The sequence below is a fragment of the Solea solea genome, chromosome 1 (assembly GCF_958295425.1).
Source record: "Solea solea chromosome 1, fSolSol10.1, whole genome shotgun sequence".
NCBI lineage: Eukaryota > Metazoa > Chordata > Actinopteri > Pleuronectiformes > Soleidae > Solea > Solea solea.
In genome coordinates, this window is record NC_081134.1 from 35,807,163 (window position 1) to 35,822,024 (window position 14,862).

The following is a 14,862-nucleotide window of genomic DNA, read 5'->3' on the forward strand; positions in this document are numbered from 1 at the left end:
TTTGATAATTAAATTTCGGGCAACTAGGGCATAAACCTTACATTGGGTGGTTGTCTAATACATTTGTATAATATTTTATAAATGTATATATGCATACTTTTAAAGAATGTTTTCAGTGTGTATAGAGTTATATAATATATTGTAAACTGTCAGCACATGACATTAATAATAATAAAATAAGAAAAACAAACTAATACTAGGGCCGCAAGCGGTTCTGAACGGGTTAGAGCTCGAGGGCAATGCAAGGAGTTAGTACCCAATTTTCTTTCAACTGTTGTGGGGAACCTCCAATAAACCAGCAGAATCAAAATGATGATTTATTGCAAGGAAGAAATTATAAGATTTTAAACCAATTGTTAACCTTGTGGAGGAGGAGAGCGTTTGCAATGTGGGAAACCATGGGTTTTTTTCTTTTGTTACTTCTGTATATTTTGCCTTTTTGTCTAAAAAAGGTAAATATTTAAGAATCAGAATCCAATCCAATCCACTTTATTTAAAAATTATTACTAATTATTATTATTATTTTAAAATAGAATCAGAAATTCTTTGCTTTCGTTGCAGCTACACTATCCAAGAATAAAAAATAACAGAGATACAGATACTAAGATATTAACTAGTAGTGTGACTTGAGCAGAGTATTGCAACAAGGGAATATTATGAAAACCAGGTGAGACATGACTGACTGAAAAAAAACATGAAATAAAGACGTTGTTACAGCTGTTTGTCTTATTCACAAATCAAAATGGTACGAAAGCGCATTGCATTCATTTGAAAAAAAAATCTGTTTTTTCTGACTAATTCATTTTTTTTCCTGTTTTTTTTTTTTTTCCTTCCTGTTATTCGGAGTACTTTTTTTCCTGAATTATCCAGAACTCTCGTGAGAATCTCCAACCTGCAAGTGACCATATTTTGTCTCCTGATCGTCTCTTGAGTCACCACGTAGCCAGCCTGAATGCATTTCAAATGCATCATCTTGTATCCATAGAGCATAAGATTGGGTAAAATATCACCATAAAGGTTATTTGGTCGTTATGGTTGTAATTAAGTTTGAGCAGCATCAAAAACAGTAATTGTCATATTATCTGCGGTCACCAGGGGGCGCTGTATTCGAAATTGAATATTTTCATATAGACGTCTTCTTGGTTGGCATACCCAAAAATCTGTTAGTTTTGGGGTATGTTCAGACCCTCAAAAATGTAAAGAAGAATAACTCCTTCAGTTTCAATAGGGTTCTACGCACCTTGTGCTCGAACCCGAAAAACGGTTAATTTTGCGTGTGTTTGTAGTCTCCGAGCAGTACGTGAACGCAGCGCCACTCTCGTCGCACACGAACATGACGTCATGCGTTCGGACAGAGCCGTGACCCTGCTGCTCTGGCTAATGCTAAAGGATCGTGTCAGCAGATGTTGCGCATGAAATACCAGCTTTTTATGAACGCACCACATCTAACGACAGTGTCGTAGTGTCGGGCAGAGGTAAACACGGTGGCAGCAGCATTTCTCATCAGCGACTGTCACTCTAAAGCAGCACATGTTTGTGTTTTAAGTTTACCGCAGCTAGCTGGCTGGCTAGCTAGCTAGCTAACTTCAGCCCCATTTTTTCCAGCTAATCAAAAGTGAAAGAGGAACAGGAGTGACACCCTGTGCAGTGTCTGTCCACATTTAACTCAGTCCAGGTACGAGTTTTTCATTAACACGCTTAAATTCAGCAGTGACAGGTTTGAAACGCGCCGTTATATTTGTTGTATTTGCACTTAATAATGTGTAGCCATGGTTTTAACGTCGTAGAAACTATTTTAACACCGAATTCCGTGATCCAAGTGAACGTTCATTCCATGTTACCTCAAAAAAGTATTTGTATTTATACATTATTACGTGCTGTATTTGTAAAAGTGTCAAGTAATTGTAAAAACATGATGTTTACAGAGGTTCATGGAAGTGTTTATGAATCATGTGACCTCATTATATTTAGATACAGGGTTGGTTTCACAACAGTAGTTGTAGTCAGGGCTGCAACTAACGATTATTCATTTTCATATAAAATTAATTTGTCTATTATTTTTTCGATTAACCAATTAGTTCTTTAGTCGTGCATAAAATGTTGAAAGCGTTGCTCAGACCTTGAAATTATGATGTACTTAAATGTCATGATTTGTTCAGAAAATGTTCACATTTAAGAAGAGTAGCACCAATAACTAAAGAATGAACATGAAATAATGTACAATATGCTGCAACTACTGATTATTGTCATTTAATTAATCTGTTGATTGTTTTCTTGATTAATCGATTAGTTATTTGGTCCATCAATTGTGAGAACATGTTGATTGGTGTATCTCAAACCTTGAAAAAAATGTGGTGCAAGAAACCCAGAAAATATTCACATTTAGGAAGCTGAAAATTCAGAGAGCTTGTTTTACTCTAACACTCTTTACACATTTTAATGTTTGGTGGGTTAGGGTTAGTTAAGGTTCATGTTTAACTAAAACAGAAATGGTCACAATTTCCTCATCCCTGGCCTTACAAATTGAATTTAAAAGCAAAATATCCTTTATATGACCAAACCATTAAAATAGTTAAAGTGGTTTTCTTTGGAGTGGGAGTTCAGTCAAACCAAAGCCATGAAAAATGATACCTACAGCCTCTAATTCCAACTAAACATCAAGGAAGGGAGAGTGTGGGAGAAGAAATTCCCCTCGTTGTTTTGAGTCACAGAAACTGGAGATAAGCAACGGCTGGGTGCTCCTCCTACGACAGACTACTGTCAATCTGCCATTAAAATTGTACTGAATGTCTACTGATATTCTACAAGGTCCCATATTTTAGGACACACAATACACAGATGCAGAAACATATAGAGATGAACAATCATTCACTCGTCACACCTATGGGCAATTTACAGTGAACATACAGCAGAAATAAAATACTTTAATTTTAAAGATCAAAGTTCTTGTGTCCAAAAAAGGCAATGAGAGAATTTAACTTTAATCAAATGCTAAATATTTTATGAATTCATTATTAGTAATTGTAATTGCACATTTTGCTTTTAGGTATCAACTTAATTTCCCCATACAAACATGGTCGCCTCCCGGGTTTAGCAGCAGCTTGACCAGCTTGACCTTCTTCATCATGGACTCTTGAAGTCTCCGGGTTTCAGCGACGTATCAGGTCGCTTGTGGTTGTTTTGGACCAGAGGTCACTGTTCAGCCTACAACCTGTCTGACCTTCTGAGCAAGAGGGAGCGAGCAGATGGGGAACTGCTGTCACGCTGAGAGTCCCTGTAGCAGTGCGGAGGAAAGAAGCGTCTTACTGCGAAATGACGCAAAGGCCACGGTGCCCACAGGTGAAGGAGTTATGGAGGGAACGGTTGGTCCTGATGGAGATGATGACATGAGGTGAGATGACTCTGAATTTATACAGACTCAGCAGTTACTACATGGCACACATTGCTAATTTTCTATTGTAGTTTATTTTATTTTTCAGTCTGACGTCACCAAAAAAACAAATCATATTGGTACATTCAACAGATTTGTCAACACTCGCACTGAAACACCACCACAGTTGTTTGGATGTTTGTCTGTGGAAACAAACCAGTTAACTCTAATGCTAGTTATGACTCAGAAAAATGTTTCAGGCAGACAGTAGGCAAATCTGGCAAATACTAGTTGAAATATCTTCTAAAGCTGTAATGAGTAATATAAAAACCTTGGTCTTTCCCCAAAGTATTGTGAATGTTGAGACATACGACACAATCCCTGAGTAACATACCGAGTAATGAGGTTTAAATTTAGACTAGGGGGATTCCGGAGGTTTCAGAATGAGAAAGATTTGTTTCACACTTCAGTGGTTGGTGCAAAGAGACACCGGTCGATGTTTTAATTCGGTCCTCCTGCTTCTTCCTCTTCTACGATACAACAACAACCTATGTGTCTCCTGGTCATGAAAAGGGATTTTATTTGTCATCTGTTGAAGACTTTGTTGATTATATACTAATGCCTATTCTCTTTGTGTCATGCCACTCAGGAAAAATCAAGATAAGACCGATATAAAGATAGATGAAAAGGCAGAGGAAGTGAAAGAGAAGCAGAGTCTTGAGAATGGAGAGATGGAGCCCAGTAACACTCAGGAGAATGGACCCTTGGTGAAGGAAGCCATCAAAACAGCAAAAGCTTCTCCCTGCGAAGGAAACTCCATAAGAGCACAAGATGAAGAAATGACGGACCCTCCAGACAGCAGTGAGAAACCTGGACTTCTGCAATGCACTTTAGACTCCCTTCAGAAAACAAATACAGCAACCCATTGGGAGGGTTTTCCAGAAACAAATGCAGTGCCAGAAGTAAATCTAGCTTCTGTGCAGGACAAAATCCCAAGCGAAATTTCTGCTGAGTCAGTTTGTCCTGAAAAGCCTTCACATACAGAGATGACCTCAGCAACACAGCACATTACAGTTTGCACCTCTCAAGATGTTGAAGAAGAAGTGGGCTCCAATGTAAAGTCTGACAATGCCACAACCAAGTCGTTAATGGAGTTTTCTCAAAATGGTGAAACGTCACTGGTGCCAAACACCGCAGCAGCAGCAGCAGGTCAGGTGGTTCCCATCGCTGTGGTCAGTGAGAAGAATAACGAAGATGCTTCCAGCCAGTAAGTCACATTATCAAATGAATACCTGTAGTGAAGACTTTTAAATATACTGTGTAGAATTTATTCATTTTACACATCAGTCCCGTTGTGTTGCTCCCTCTTATTTAAAAGGAAATGAAAAATGTTTGATGTTTTTGCTTTAAATATTTTCAATAATCAAGGAGAAATATTCAATAGTCAATCACAGAAATAGTGCAGCTCTAGACAAGGCCATCCTAAGCTTTATCCAGAAAACTGAAAGAGAAAAAGCAGATTTTCTTTGATTTTTTTCTGGTAATAAATATAATAACTCATATAAATTATCAACAAAAACTGTCAGACAAGGTTTAATTATTACCTTTTGAACCTTGTTACCTTTCACTGTTTGCAAACTGTGATAAGCTAAGTTCTTATTGCTTCATTTTTCAAGCCTTAGTCCAAAAATAGCAGAAACCACACTGAACCAGAATTCGCCATCAAAATGCCAGGGATTATGGATTTATAGGAGAGAGAGAGAGTGTAAATGTGCCTTTAATTATGTCTGTTTATAGATATGGTTTAATTAATCCCTCAAGGGCAGTTTTTAGTTCTGTAATATGTTTGTCTGTTGATGTACCGTGTAATTTAACATGTACAGATTATTAAAACCAAATTATACTCCCTTATTGACCTTCCACCCTGCCTTTGTGCAGTTTGTGATATATTTGCATCTCCTTTCCTGTCTTCCTGTGTTTAGTGCCGTGACGGAGGATTCAGACACAGGCAGTTGTTCAGTGTGTGAGCAGGCTGGTCCTGAAGTCATAAAAAGTGATGATGTCCCTGAGTCTCCTCCTGCAACAGAGCCCACAGAGAGTCAGAGTCCACGACTTGACCACAATGGTGAAAGGAGAGAGTCTGCCAACTCTGTCAGGGAGTCAGCGACCACAGCTTTAACAGACGCCATTGAGAGGTTAGTCGGTTCAGAGTTGTTTTTGATTTTCTCACTGTGTCCACCAGGGGGTGTAGAGCTACCACAGCTTAATGACAAACACGTTGTTTTCAGTGCTGTTTTTCATCATGTTTCCAACAATATTTGTTCAGGCTTCGCAACAAAAAATAGCATTTAACTGGCACATTTAGTGCGATACTGTTATAATTTAAAGTTAAATATGGAAAATGTATTTTTGTTTTTGTACAAAGCAGGAAAAGTATCAAAAATGGGTCACCGTCCAGCACAAAGCCCGATCAGAGAGCAGAACCAGATCCTGAGGAGTTGGCTACGAGCCTGAAGGAGATCACTTCCTTGGAAAATATCAGGCAAGATGTTGGAGAGGAAATGTTACTGAAAAAGCAAGATGGAGCTGGAGATGCTCCTAAAGAGGAAGAGAAGGAGGATGTCATGGAGGTGGCAGTGGAGGAGAACACTGCCTCAGAGACAGTGGCTCTTGTTGCGAAGGATGCTGAGACACAGGAGGTCACTTGGAAAGAGGAGCAGCTGGATGAGAGCACAGCCACTGATGTGAGGGTTGAAGTGGTTTCTGTTACAGAGAAGGAAGACTCCACTGGAACCCACCTGGAGAACAGGTTTGTGAAGTTAAATTTTGGTAACCAGTGTCCAACTCTGACATGTTTTTAGTATCTTTTGAGGACATTTCCCTAGAGCTGATTATAATAAAATAATAATCTTCATTTGAAAGATCTGATTAAATCCTATAGGCCATTTCCTGTATCCTCTGCATAAATCTAGGTAAATGTGACTTGACTCCTCAAGTCGCTCTAGTGGATCGAACAGCTGAGTCCTTTGCCATCGATTGTGTATAAGTAATTTGGCACACTGCTTTTCAGTTGCTTTTGTGTTGTGATTGTCTGCGAAAGAGTACAGTTTAGTTTGTGTCCTTAATTGTTACTGCACAGCAACATAACATCACTGTTATCTTCTTCTGATGAGCAAAGAGCTCACAGCACCCTCTGCTGGACAACTTAGTTCCTTCAAACTGTCTGACGTGCTTCTAGGCTTTATTGAACTTGTGTTGTGAATTATCACCCGCAACTTTTCTGTACAGTTTCACTGGGAGGTCATATTTAATAAAAAGTGCCCGAATAATAATGATCAAATTGACCTTGTGAATCAGAATCATAGCGATACCCAGCCCTGTGTTTGATGTCTGTGCAATACAAAAATCAAATGGAATCAGATACAACAGGCCTTGTCTGCATGAGGAGAAATAAAAACTTAAATATACTATCCTCCTTTTTCAAGATTTAAGCTTATGAAGGCAATATCTTTTGTCGTTTTAGTGAAGAAGACTTGTACAGAGCGGCTGAGGAGGTGTCAGTGTCACACAACGACAAACCAGGACCTCAGTGTGTGTTGGAAACTTCACGTCAGTATATCCAAACCACTATTGACGTGATTGAACTGCATCAGGGATCGGAAACAACTATGTCCTTGTTTCGTCCAAGAAGGAATCTTAGACAGTGTCGTTTTTGTTTTGACTGGCATTTTCTCTTACTCTCATCTTTCTTGTGCTCAGTTTTAAAGGTGGAGGACAGATGCAGTTTGGCTCCGGCCTTGGATATTCTGTCTTACAGCGAGAGAGAGTGGAAGGGAAATACTGCCAAAAGTGCTCTCATTAGAAAGGTTGGTGCCTGTAGCTTTGAGGAAGAAATGTTTCAGATTAAAACCAGTTGTTGTTGCTTTCTGTCCTTCACACGAATGAACGGGGGACTTCCTTTGGTGTTTATGTCTGCTACTTCAGGGTTACAGAGAAATGTCCCAGAGGTTCAGCAGCTTGAGAAGAGTGAGGGGAGACAACTACTGTGCACTCAGAGCCACACTGTTCCAGGTGCTTTCTCACAGCACACAGCTTCCTTCATGGCTGCAAGAGGAGGACTGTACAATGGTAAATACTCAGTGGGGTTGTTGAAGGAAATTGTCTCTAAGGTGCATTGTGATGTGGACATGGACGATTCTGCATCGATGAAGTGACAGAATTGAGTCTATTATAGCCAGTAATGTTGATGCTTGATGATCCTTCAACCTTTGGTTGTGTTTTTGGTGATGGAGAAATGTCATATTTAAGTTTGTATTTGTAATGTATTTATCAGACTGCTTATACTGATTGATAAAAAAGTAGGTATGTCCTTTAATAACAAGAAGAAGACAGATTATCATGTAATTGTCATTATCTTTGATGATATTCATGCTTTAGTTGAATGAATGAATGAATGAATGACTTTATTGCTCCCCCAGGGGGGAAACACACATTTACAACAGCTCAGTTAAAGTGACAAAGAGGTGCAGAAATGTGCAAGTGTATAATAAGTAAAAAGAAAATAAAAACATAAGAATGAGAATAGAATAAAATAAAATACAATATCGTAAGAAATTACAAAAAAATTACACTCTAATATAGAGTAAGTAATAAAAATAGAGATAAAAATAAGATAGAGTGCACAATATCCAAAAATGTACACACAGTGTAGGAAAAGACTAAACCAAGATGTGCAGTCAGGAGGAGTTAAATATCCGAACAGCAGTGGGGATTAATTAGTTGCTTTAATCCTTTGTGTTTACAGCTGCTGGAGCAACTGGAGGCACAGGAAGGTCTGATAAGTCAGTGGACATTTCCTGGAGCGTGTCTGCAGGGAGATGGGACAGGAGACGTCACCCAGCAGCTAAAAAGCTACATGGATCTTCTCCGAATAAAGGTAGTGGCTGCAGATCTGCTCACACAAACATATGGTGAGAAAGTATTTTTAAAGCCATGGAGCGAGCAAACCACAGCTCTATTTTTATGCCATCCATGTAGAGCCGGGGTATTGATATTCGTCCACAGGGTTTGTGGATGTGATTGCTACCATATGTCAGAGGGAGGAAGTTTTCTAAGTGCTGCAAGGCTCCGTCCTTCATTACTTTTTTTTTTCCACCCTTTGTCACTAACACAGCCTTGTGTTCCTCTAAATGATTTGCAGGGATAGATGGACTCTCAATCTCAAAGGCATAGTTTGAACTGTTAAAACCACAGTGCCTCTGCCACAGGCTGAATTTACCGTTGCAAGCTTGTGAGGAACTGCAGTTTACTTCACTCAGATCTCTGGTGAAGAAGAGTTAGCTGTGTGCTGTCCTCCTCTGACAGCATGGATCACACAAAGTATAACTGTAGTTGTATAAAAACAAACCTGTAGTTGTATAAGAACAAACTGAACAGGATGGTTGCACAATTGTTACTGTGTATTTGCTCTGTTGTGAACTCATGAAAGAAATGCCCTAAAACATAAAAACCCTCCTGTAGTTGGTTAGCCATTACATTTCTTTGATGTTTGCTTCATGTATTTATTTTTTGTGTGGCCTTTTCTGAACAAATAGCCTCAAGAATTAAGTTTTATTTACACTTCATTACTAGAACTGAGTCGAATAAACCAACTTTAGACTAAACTAGAATGGGACTCATTAAAACACAAACCCATACATGTGAAAACATAAACAATCCTGGAAATCCTTTTCTACCCTTGTATTCACAGCCACACTAATATTTAATTAGTTCTTCTCTGGTCCATGCCTATTTAAAGTTATGTGAGAAATAGTTAAATTTTTTTGTATAAATCCTCCTAAAAGTCAACCAAAACTGACAGATTCTGGTGAAAACATAACCTGGTGGAGATAGCTAGACTCAACAGTATGAATACCTCAGACAATACTGAACAATTCCACACTCCTTTGCTTGAGCAGCAAAGTTAAAGGGACTAAATTGCACAGCCTGATACATGGTATATATGTGATGTCATACACCTGACAGTTTCAGGCTCCTCCCCTCAGTTGTCCCCTGACAGGTCTCAACTTGGTGGTCTCTCTGTAAAACAGTCTGTCTGCAGACTCCACTCTCCAGTCAAGCCATGAGAGAGAAAATCCTTTGAGGCAAACCCTGACATCCCTCTGTCGCCACTCGGTCACAGATACAATCAACATATCCATGTGATCATAATCTAGATGAACACAACGCCTGAGTGGCCCATAAAAGTGTCAGAAAACAATGTAGCCCTTCAGAAAACTGTGATGTGTACAGTATCACAGGAAAATAGACGGATAGGGCTGCAACGATTAGTTAATCGTCAACTATTTTTTATCATTGATTTGATTGGTTTTCATTATTAAAACAGGGTCCCCAATTCTTGTTTTCTTGTTTCTTTGCTCTGTACAACAAAGAAACCATTCAATCTGATTAATTTTGGCTTACAGAAAAAACAAAATATTTGGGAACATCAATTCTTAGGTTTGGGAAACATCGATCCACATTTATTGGACCAAATGTTTACTTGACCAGTCAAGAAAGTAATCTTAAATTCTAGCTCTTGTTAAGGACAAGTTTTCCACTCATCATGTAAAATCTTTGATCCAATCATCCAAGATAATGTGGATTTCAAAAAACAATTCATCTTTTACTACCTTATTGATGATAGTGACTGATAGTTTTTTGCATCTTAACTCTAATTTTCTTGGAAAAATATATCAAAATCAGAATTATTTCAAATTTTTTTGAAGCCTGACAACAAAGAAAATGTACAGCATGTCACCTGCAAAGCAATAATCGGCCAACATTTGGCATTTGATTTGATTGAACCAGTGGCGAGCGGCTGTGGACTGCGCCTCAGCCATGGAGCGGCAGCAGCTGTGTGAGCGAGTGTTTCAGGGGGGAGAGCAGGAGTTTGGGCTGCTGGAGGCGCTCAAGCTGCTGATGCTGGGCAGAGCGCTGGAGCTGCACGGCTGCATGCAGGGCGGCGGAGACGTCCCACTCTTCTGCTGGTTGCTGTTTGCACGGGACTCGTCCGACTGCCCGCGCTCCTTCCTGTCCAACCACCTCAGCCATGTGGGCCTCAGCGCCGGACTGGAGCAGGTAAGAAAACCCCGCCCCTTTTTATTATTTATCACTGAATATAACTTTTTTGTGTTCTGTACCAGTATCACAGCACAAAATCACAATCTATCAATAATGATTTCAGTCCAAAACAACCTGTGTGGCAGACCTGTGCAGCACCAATGCTTATTCTGCTCACATTTTATTTCATTTGTCTTTGTCACCTTTATTTAAAACTTGCGGAAACAATTGAGGAAGAGCCTCCATTTTCAGGAATGTAGTCTGACGGTGTCATGCATAGTACCTACTCGGCTTGCTTGTAACCTTACTGTACTAAAAAAAAAAACACAACTTAACCGCGCTATGCTGAGGTGAGGCAAGGTTGTGGAAACATGCCATTAGTTTCTGTTTATTTGCTCAGGGAAGAAATGTCCAAAAGTCCTGCTGTAAATAACTTGTCTATTTTTCGGTTGTTTGTTTTATGTGTTTGTTTTCTTTGTAGCCTTTTTTGACCAAGTAGACTCGAACAGAACAATTATAGACTAAACTAGAATGGCACTCATTAGAATGCAGACCTTTGTCAAGCCCACACTTGTGAAAACATTAAAAAAAAATCCTGGATCTTTTGTCCTAGTTGGAGAAATAGCCAACACAATTAGACTAAGCAGAAGCATTCTGCAACTGTCACACAGGTGGTGTTTGCCTTTGTTTGACGTTTGGGCAAATGACGAAATTCATTGTTACATCCAAGAGGGAGCAACAACTGGATCATCTGGATTGTTTTTGTACATTTCATGCTCTAGTCTAGTCCCTATTTAACAAAGATGATAAAGATAAAGACTTTAAAGATAATCTGATTCCAAATGATTCTGACATAACAGCAGTAGCTCATTATTTGTGGATCTTATTTCCTAGTATTTCTCATCCCTAGTTTACACAAACAAAGCTAGGGTTGAAACAGTTAGAGCAGGCTACATTTTGAATTCAAAAGTCCAAGCCCCTTTCTTCAGACTTGCCTCTGAAGCTCCGCCTCCAGAGCACAGGAATGCGCAGCGAGCGTGGATTCACGGGCCCTGTGCAGCATCGATAACGTTTGGTACTTTTTGGGGACGTTAACATTTTTGGATACTTGTTCAAATGACAACGTGATGCTGGAAAACAACAAATACTCTCACAAAAGATCACAAAGACATAAAGTTAACCTACGTGTCCAGTAGACAGTAGCTTTCCCAAAAGCTGTCTTTCATTTGCAATCAACACCTACACCCTGTTATTGGCACTTTTTGTGTCGCAACTGTCTCATTGAATTTTTGTGAAGCTAGCATAAACTCTGGCATAATCTTCAGAGCATGCGCGATTAGTGGTTGTGATTGGATGGTGTTTTTACAAGCCTGTCTGTTCCACAGGTAACATTTTTAATTTTTGTGGCAATGCATTAATTAATTGAATTTTTGAGTTTTTTGTTTTTTAAAACAGAATTTTAAGCAAAACAGTAAAAAAAAAGTCTCCAGAAAATGATCTCCCATCCTACCTTTAATTGTAAACAACGCTCCTGAGAGTTTCTGCTGAATACAGTTGTTTTGTTGTTCTGATTTCATCAGACTGGTTGAGTCAGAACACAACTGTAAAAACATGTCCGTTCATGTGCCAACTTATGATGCTTCTGTGCAATGAGGTAATGAAATGTCACGGAAATGCCACTGAACGAGTTCAGCCATCGGTTCCCAGAGAGAAACAACGCCCCGGAGTCGAGTGTAACGCGCTGGAGCGTTTGATAAAAAAAACACGATGTGTTGTAACCTGACTTCTGATGTAACTGTGTAATTATCTCGCTGCTCTGTGTAGGTGGAGATGTTCCTGCTGGGCTATGCCTTACAGTGCACCATTCAAGTTTACAGACTGTACAAGGCCGACACCGAGGAGTTTGTCACCTACTACCCGGACGACCACAAGGACGACTGGCCGTCGGTGTGTCTCGTCACAGAAGACGACCGTCACTACAACGTACCCGTTGTAGAAGCTGCAGAACTCCGCGAGGAGCTCGACTCGAGCTGATGCTGCAGCAGAAGAATCTCCTGACATACAAACACACAACTCTCCTCAGGTTGATCCATATGAATAGATTTACACCGAATTAAAGGAGTAGTTCAACATTTAAGGGAAGATGCTTGCTTGTCCTCGGGCTGGTGAGAAGACGGCACTCTCCAGCGGGAAATATGCGGGTCTGAAAAGTTCTCCAGGAAAGGCCTTAGAGGGCATTAAAATACCTTCCAGTTGTAACATGGCTCGACTCTAACGTGGTTAGGGCTGTTTTCCATTGCTATAGTAACCGTTTTGACATGGAAAGAGTCGTCATAGCTCAGCTGCACGAAACTGTCGTGACGTCATTTTATACACAACACAAACTAGCGAAGATTAAAGCGGTTGTTTTCGGTGTTACTGAATCATTAGAATCAGTTTATTAATTAGTTCAGTGATCCCTGCATGACCCGGCGCACGGACTCCGTCTGACACAGTCGCTGAACTGAAATACGGGAATGAACAGGCTTTTGGCAGTGCTGTTGCTAAATACACCAGACTCCTGTTAAATATTGACATTTCCTTTGCTAAATGTTGGAGATTAACACTGATCTACAGTATTGTTTGGTTTGATTTACCTGTGAAGCCACACTCCAAAACGTTGCACTGAGCCGAGTTGTGCTGAACTGTAGTGGAAAAGTGCCATATGTAGCCTTTAATTAGCATTTTTTACAATAATTGTGGGCTATTGTAAAAACACGATGGTCTAAAAGAGCTGAGTCATATCCTGATATACAATATAAAAGGCTGAGGTTCTGAGGTAATGAAACAACAACAACTCATACAATCATACAAGTGAATTTGGAAAAAGTTTGGGATAAAATAATTCCACCTACATTTTGTACTTACAATGGAGTAAGTGTGAGTTAGCACAATATTCAAAGTTGTGTTTTTCGCACAGCTGTGGTCACTGGAACTTCACTTCACTCACATTACTTGTTCAAAGATACACATCCGGCAACTTCTCACCTCGGGCCGTTGGTCGAGCTAACAGCGTTCATGGCCAAGTGCGATCAAACGCCTCCAGTGGATTGTGTCAATCTTCACAATCTACCTTCTCGTACTGGGACGTTAAACCGTCCTCCATTTCAGATACAACGCCAGGACGTTTGAAGAATCTCTGTTAAAGGGCTGTGAAAAGATTGCATCGTACAGATACTTCATCTCGAGCAACTGAATCAAACTTTAGTGTATTTGCAGCGTAGATTTTGCGTCGTCCAGCATGACTGACGAGGAGTTTGCGTCCACTCGCTTCTCTACTGTGATCATGAGTTCAATTAAAATGACTGAAGGCTGACTTTCTTGCCTTAAGACCGAACTGAGCTTGGAGTCTGTAACCTAATCCGTGTGTTAAACTAAGCTGACAGGCTGCCGACAGTATGTTCATATCATTCAGACACGAGAGCGCGATCGATATCTTCTACCTCTGTGAGAAAGCAAACAAGCATATTTCCCCCCCAAAAATGTTGTCGTCATTCTTTTAAAAGAAATATAAGCTGATTCCGAGACCCTGTACAAGTTGTGGTTTACACACGTTTTGTACACACTGTACTGTATAAAGAGTTTTCTATTTATACACATGTACATACAGTAAATGTACAGTGAATGCATCTAATAGTGTGGGGGTCATTTCCATTGAGTAGAAATCATTTCTATGGTGTCATTTTATGGAGAAGAAGCGCAGGCTTTTTAGGTTTTACACTTTTCTTTTCTAAAATACTGAACTAAAACAGTCACGCAGCCATCACTGATGAAATCATTAGATGTCTGGTGTTTACACTGGAATTTTGGCACTTTTTTTATATGTTATTTATTTGTTTTCTTTATGCCCCCCCCAAAAAAAAGTGTGGCCATCATCAGTGAAATGGCTGAATTTGTCTGTAGTCATTTATCAGGTTCGCACAGCGATCAGAGGAGTTGTACGATTAATCCCTGTCTCTGTGTCAGAGGTGTGATTCGTGTGAGTGTGTGTGTGTGTGTGTGTCAAACTCAGTGTAACATGTTGCCTTTAACCAAGCTGTTGTGAACAGAGAGCGAGAGAGAAGAGAAAAATCAATGTGCCAATGTTGCTGCAAATACTGGCAACAGTTCCAACCACCAGCCACTGGATTTAGAAATAAAGGCTCTCTTGGTCCTCCATGTTGCCTTAGAAATACTGCACAATAAGGAAGAATGTAGGTCTGTAGAGATAATAGACTGTGTCCTTGCCCAGATTTCAGAGCAGGTGAAGGTGACGAGTCGTTGATTGTGCCATTTGCAGGAATGTCCTTGCACTGTCAGATTTTCTGACGGCATTTAAATAAAATGGAATTACAATTTTTTTTTTGTCTGTA

At 39.8% G+C, this 14,862-nt stretch overlaps 1 protein-coding gene across 3 annotated transcripts; it reads left to right on the forward strand.

Moving 5' to 3' along the window:
- Positions 1 to 1,334: 1,334 nt before the first annotated feature.
- On the forward strand, positions 1,335 to 14,850 carry LOC131466443 (uncharacterized). 3 transcript variants are annotated; one of them, XM_058639659.1, is made up of 11 exons: positions 1,335 to 1,675; positions 3,047 to 3,391; positions 4,020 to 4,637; positions 5,353 to 5,565; positions 5,796 to 6,179; positions 6,894 to 6,979; positions 7,130 to 7,236; positions 7,355 to 7,498; positions 8,175 to 8,306; positions 10,220 to 10,489; positions 12,296 to 14,850. In XM_058639659.1, the coding sequence occupies exons 2-11, from the start codon at positions 3,246 to 3,248 to the stop codon at positions 12,503 to 12,505; spliced, it is 2,310 nt and encodes a 769-aa protein (XP_058495642.1). In that variant the 5' UTR covers positions 1,335 to 1,675; positions 3,047 to 3,245; the 3' UTR covers positions 12,506 to 14,850. The 3 variants fall into 3 exon arrangements, with proteins under 3 accessions (XP_058495642.1, XP_058495660.1, XP_058495653.1); XM_058639677.1 differs by having other exon boundaries at positions 5,799 to 6,179; XM_058639670.1 differs by having other exon boundaries at positions 1,335 to 1,475.
- The last annotated feature ends 12 nt before the right edge of the window (positions 14,851 to 14,862 follow it).

Bases quoted from the DNA above. Each gene is read 5' to 3' on its own strand.
- LOC131466443 (XM_058639659.1), top strand. From the start codon at position 3,246: ATGGGGAACTGCTGTCACGCTGAGAGTCCCTGTAGCAGTGCGGAGGAA. The intron at 6,980-7,129 runs GTCAGTATATCC...TCTTGTGCTCAG, and splicing joins GTGTGTGTTGGAAACTTCAC to TTTTAAAGGTGGAGGACAGA. The intron at 10,490-12,295 runs GTAAGAAAACCC...TGCTCTGTGTAG, and splicing joins TCAGCGCCGGACTGGAGCAG to GTGGAGATGTTCCTGCTGGG.